Source organism: Haemaphysalis longicornis, unplaced genomic scaffold (genome assembly GCF_048455015.1).
Source record: "Haemaphysalis longicornis isolate Haplotype H1 unplaced genomic scaffold, Haemaphysalis longicornis Haplotype H1 scaffold_6, whole genome shotgun sequence".
In the NCBI taxonomy this organism is placed as follows: domain Eukaryota; kingdom Metazoa; phylum Arthropoda; class Arachnida; order Ixodida; family Ixodidae; genus Haemaphysalis; species Haemaphysalis longicornis.
The window spans coordinates 13115170-13120891 of record NW_027526407.1 but is presented as its reverse complement, the minus strand read 5'-3'; the positions used below and the strand labels follow the sequence as shown (position 1 = coordinate 13120891).

General features: G+C 47.5%; 1 protein-coding gene across 1 annotated transcript; it reads right to left on the bottom strand.

Moving 5' to 3' along the window:
- Positions 1-2966: 2966 nt before the first annotated feature.
- On the bottom strand, positions 2967-3503 carry LOC144141856 (uncharacterized). The gene has a single exon (XM_077673340.1). The coding sequence runs from the start codon at positions 3501-3503 to the stop codon at positions 2967-2969; it is 537 nt and encodes a 178-aa protein (XP_077529466.1).
- Positions 3504-5722: the final 2219 nt, after the last annotated feature.

Genomic DNA, 5722 nt, shown 5'->3' with positions numbered 1-5722 from the left:
CAATTCCCACCCTGCCATCGCCGCTGCGCTGCCTTCAGCGGCCAAGTTCCGCTGCGACCGGTGCGCAGACAGCGAAGCGGCGCAACTACGCTGCCCGCCGTACGCAGCTGGGGCAGTAACGGCGCAAGCACGAATATCACTTGAAAACTTTATTCGCGTTACGTGCGTGAACGCGACGTGCGGTGAGAAACACGCACGGCCAACACAACAGATACAAGGTTGTGTGTCATCAGGGATAGCACATGCAAGACACAAGTCCTATCCTTCAGCTCAGCTTCACGGCATACTAAAAAGGTTCTCACATTTTGCTAACAGAACTCAAAGAGACTTCGCGTGACTTTCTGTTGTTCTTGGCGCCACTCTTGCAGCACGATAATGTTGAAGAGAGCACACAAGAGAAATATCTGTAGATGTCACGCACGTCGGCGTCTATGACTCGTCATGCCGTAGTTGCCGCTGTACTGACTGTTTTTTGCGTATACGCTCTGCCAGTCGAGCCGGGGATAATAGGAAAGAAAAAAAATGTCAGGAGAAGTGTTTCCCCGGCGCCACTACGTCTAGGAGCGCCATAATAGAAGCAAAACTATAATATAACAACAGCGTGCTTAGAACCGTCAAAAAACGCAAGAAATTGTTAAAATTACAAAACTCACCTTTTACGCACGACCACATAACTAGGGGTTGTGAGCGCGGCGTTGTATGTGCACCAAATGTTTTACACGAGTGTGCGCACCAAATTTTTTATTACGCATAATGTATAAAAACAGGTGTTGCTTGTATTCGGCGCAATAAAACTTCCCTATAAAGGTACGGAATCCACTTCATTGGTATAAGGTGCACAACGCAATAGCCCCAGTGCAATTGTAGCAGGTGTAGAAAGAATATACCTTTAAGGCAAATTCATTGTTTGGCGGTTAAGCGTGCCCCTGTGTTTCCCTAATAGGACAGGCAGGAATCAGGTTCGCTGACACGTTTGCTTTCACAGGAAAAGGGGCCTTCATTTTTTAGCGAAGACAGTGCCTCTAATTAAGGGGACATCCTGACAACATGATATTTATGGATTCTAGTTTTTCAAATATTTCGCTGAATGATTTATTGCTAATGCCCGCCATTTCTTCTGCTAAAGAATTATTGCTACGGCATGGTCACACATAGCTATCATGAGCTCGTATCTCGCGATTTTCTCCTGTGCCGAGTCGGAAAATACTGATCGAGAGTAAGCTGGTTTCACCGCGTCCACTCTAGCCTAGAGAGTGTTTCATTGAGGATGTTTCTAATATTTTCGATGGTTCGGGAAAAAAAACACCAATAAAAGAAGATTGCGTACAGCGGAGAAGCCACAAGAGTCAATTTGCCGACGTTCCTCGTTGCATCTAACTTTTGGAATGTGTCTTCACCCTTCCGTTTTCTTTTAGTCTGTTCAGGAATACAAGCTTCGAAGATAACCTTGCTTGCTTGTTTTATGCATAATAATGCCCCAATCGGCAGTTTCTATCTCGTCATGTGTGAGCCAGTTAAAGCTACTGCCCACAGACCTCTTTTCTGCGACGCATCACCTAGCTTCCTACGTGTGATTGCTGGCTAACACCTGCAAATAATGGATGCGCCAGCCTGTCCATATCGTTAGTTGCAACAATTTCTGTGACAGCGAATGTTATTAGGTGGTTGCCTGGCCTGCATTCCTTTAATCTATTTCGTGGAAAGTAACTCTCCCCAACGCTATAGTTACCATAAATTGTAAATGTTTTGTGAAGCAAGATTAGAAAAACATTTACAAGATACATAGAAGAAAGCAAATTTCTTACAAGCGTTGGATAACAATCAGTTCCAGTTTTTTTTGCGAGTGCAGTAGAGAAATACTATCTGCTGCGGATCGGCCACCTCGTTGCGGGTGCGCCACCACGAAACGAAGCCGTTTGCCTCCTGATCGAACGTCCCTTTTAATGGCGATGACTGACTTATCTACAATAATGATACTCGTGCCCTCGATCCAGGAGACTCATCTTCCTCTACGATTTCCTACATACTCCCTGCCACAAAACAGATGTGGGAAAAACATTAAGGTCTGGCAAATGTCTCCTGGCAAAAACATAGCACCACAGTTCTAGGCAAAAACTCGACATGCAAGGCAGTTCAGACTGGAATGTCTCTTTTGCCCTTTTGCTGATTGCTTCCGTTTCTCGGTCGTGGAACCTCGAGCTTCATCTTGCATTGAGTCGTTCAGCTTGATTGCTGGTTTCCTTGACCAGAACCATCGACTTGTAAGGTTGTCCCGCCGGAGCGATGCGCTGCCGTCTGACATCTGCCGAAGGCAAGGAGAAGAGATGACCTCACGGAGATGTTTATCTTCAAGAGAACTTTTTTCTGGATCTCCGGTTATCGTTCGTACTCGAAAATGCCCTTCAGTGTCTTCGCTCGGGGTGTCGCTATGGGTCGTGTTCATGGTCTTCGTGATGCAGGCGTTGTGGATGTCCGCGTTAGTGTCCGCTTTTCGAAGCCCCTTCGTCTGAAGGATGCCAACCATTACTTGATGGCGGCTAGATATCGACTTGGCGGCCTGCGTCTGCTCCGGGAAATTGAAGTTGGGCCAGTGTGCTTCCGGTCTTTCTTCACTTTCCATGCATAGTGCGGGTCGCACATGGCAGTCGCATGTCTCCCCTTGAACATCCTGCACCATATGTTTCGCCGGCACTCCTTCGATCGATGGCCTACCATCGTGCATCTATACCATCGCACAGCTTTCGCTAGCCGCTTCTTATTTTCAGGGACGCTCAGAGAAACCTTGCATGCCTCCGTTACGTGCTTTGCCGATCTGCAAAAAAGCACGCGTTTGGTTCGAGCATCACATCTTAGTAGGCGTGTAGAACGGACGTTGATTGGCCGTTACTTTGTAGAGGGTCTGTTGAGTCTGTCGAAGTTTCCACTTGAGCACTTCTCTCTCTCGCCTCGAGCTCAATTTGCAAGTACTACAAAAGTTGCTCCCGTTGGGGGCACGTCGTCACGTTTGCATCACCAAAAGACGGTGCCGTAGGAGTTAATTTTGCTTGGAGGTGGGCGTGTCGGTGAAACGCCAGAACGATCTCTTCCGGCAAAACCTCGAGCAGGATGTCGTATAGCATCGCCGGGAAGCTGTTCTTTCGGACGTCCAGTACGTTTAGGCAGCGGACATTCAGCTGAACACAGCCATAAAGCCTGCGCAGCTCCTTGTCCTCCGAGTGAGACGTCACGGGCTGTAGCTCGCGGAGGTATAGACAAAGCCGCTGTACGATATGGCTCTTGTCGCCGAACCTGTCCTCCAGCAGCTGGACGGCACTTTCATAACAGGCCTCCGTTGTTGGCAGCCCGGCGATGGCAGCTGCTGCTTCACCCGACAGGCGCTTTCGGAGGTAATGAAACTTGTCGGTAGCGGTGAGAGCCCGGTGGCTGCGGACTGCGCCGTTGAATCGCTCCAAAAACGACGTCCAGCTACACACGTCTCCATGAAAGGGCTGGATGGTGAGCATGGGCAGACGGGGTTCAGCGATTTCGGATGAAACCGTCGTTGGAGCCTGTGGCGTGCTAATAGCAGCTGAGGGGCAGGTTGCGCCGTGCTGCTGACGCTGAGTTCCTCGAGCCGCTACGCAAGTCGAGTCAGAGCCTCAGGCGTCTGGTCGTTCTAATGGGCCACCGAATCGTACTCCTTTTCCAGCTCCTCGACAGGAACAGCGTCCTCGACCTGGGCGTCGATCTTGCGCAGCTCCTCGCGGCTAGTCATGAGCTTGTCCAGCACCTTTCGGAGCGCGAGCCGGTCAGAGGAGCCACTCTTGATGAGCGCTGTCCCCTCGGTCGAAATTTGTGTCGCTTGAGCTCGCCTTTCAGCGCGTTTCGCCTTCAGCCGGTCCATGGTTAAGCGAAAAAGTCCGGCTAGCTCGATTGGCAGGCAGCCCGGTCCACGCGTTGTCTCTCTGGGTGCGGTTACGAGAAGGACGAAGTTTGGCCAGCGTTTCTAGAAGAAACTCGTCATCGCCGTCACTCGTTGCCCACATCAGTTGGAGCCGCACGTTTTCGCGGGTTTCGGCACCAAATGTTGTGGATCGGCCACCTCGTTGCGCGTGCGCCGCTAGGAAACGAAGCCGTGGGGCCCCTGATCGAACGTCCCTTTTAATGGCGATGACTGCCTTATGTACAATAATGATACTCGTGCCCTCGATCCAGGAGACACATCTTCTTCCTCTACGATTTCCAACACTATCCCTGGAATGGGCTGTTTTCGTTTTCGCCTCACAGTTTGCTTCAAAGAACTTAACAGATAAGAACATTCCCAATGGCCTGACCGTTTCCAGAAATTTCGGAAAGATCCTGTAATCAATAAACTTTTTTCGGGCGAAGTATATTGCTTGAACTGCCAGGCGATTAACCATTAAAAAAATTGTGATATAGGAAGTGAACACGGTACACAGCATACGAGAAAAAAGAATTTCCTGCATCGCGTCTACCACAAATCTGGAATCTAAACATATATCTTATAACTTATGTGTCTTGTCATACTTTGCTAAGGTTTAGTTTTATATATGTGCAAAGATTTAGCCATAATTTTGTTCAACGATTTTTGTCAGCACACATCACCAGTTCCACAGGCAAATATCCGCTATTCTCGCAGCAGTTTAATTTTTTTTACTTTGATGTGCTCCGGAGAACGTTATCGCGAAATTGTTACCGCCATGATATGCGAGAAATGGTATATTTTTTTTCAATTTACATGAACTATCATATTGCCCTATGCATGTATATCTAGCACTGCACATAAGAAAAAAATCTTGCCCAAAACAAAACAAAAAACCCTAACAACCGACTAGCTCCAATTACTTAAATTCCCACCCTAGAATAATGAACCGCTACTTTCAAAACAGCTGACAAGAGAAAGGTAGAAATACAAAACAGCTCCTGAGCACCCCCACCAGTAGCATTTTTATAGATAATATTGGCTGCCGTTTAACCAGTCCTAATTGTATAAACACCTTTCTCGGCTTGGTAAGGACCTGTGAAATGATATTTCTTCTTTTGGTAAGAATCTAGTTTACGCCTGCATTGATACCGGGACAGAAAGAACACGTCATTAGACGAAAATTAATTGTCATATCTTGGGAATCGTCGCTTAACGTTTTGCAGGTTATCAGCCACCAGTATCTGATACTTGCAGGAGAAAACAAGTAAGTGTACTATTGCCGCTCGGAGCATCCTACCATAAAGCAGGGCATAGTTGTTTATTGATTACTTTGGGTACAGTTCCAAAATGCGGCTTTGGGGTATTGAAGACAAGTTTTTGTATGTCTTGGAGCACTGAGTACATCTGCCTAAATGAGACATGCTCGGGTAGTGCCATTACCGCGGTGCTAATTCTGTCAGTTTTCTGTATTTCCAGAACACGATACCCCAGTTGTCCCGTCATTTAATTTGTTTCCCTTTATATCCCAATCAACCTTTACCTTACCGCTCCGTTTGAAATGGCTGTGATTTGAATGTACCGTTGCCTCAGTCAGCTTTCACTTGTGCCCGGTCCCTGTCACGCCTTGCGTTCTAGTTTTCTTTTTCAGCCAGATGTCTCCATTCAACCATTTTGAAAGATACATTCTGGCCTTATAGAAGCCGAAAAAGGCTAAAACTTTTATGGCCAACCAAAGGGTGAAACACAACAGATACATTCACGTAAAACTTTCTCAGGAGTTACTTAGGGCAACGTCTG

Excerpts from the sequence above, each read along its gene's own strand:
- LOC144141856 (XM_077673340.1), bottom strand. The coding sequence starts at position 3,503 with ATGCTCACCATCCAGCCCTTTCATGGAGACGTGTGTAGCTGGACGTCG.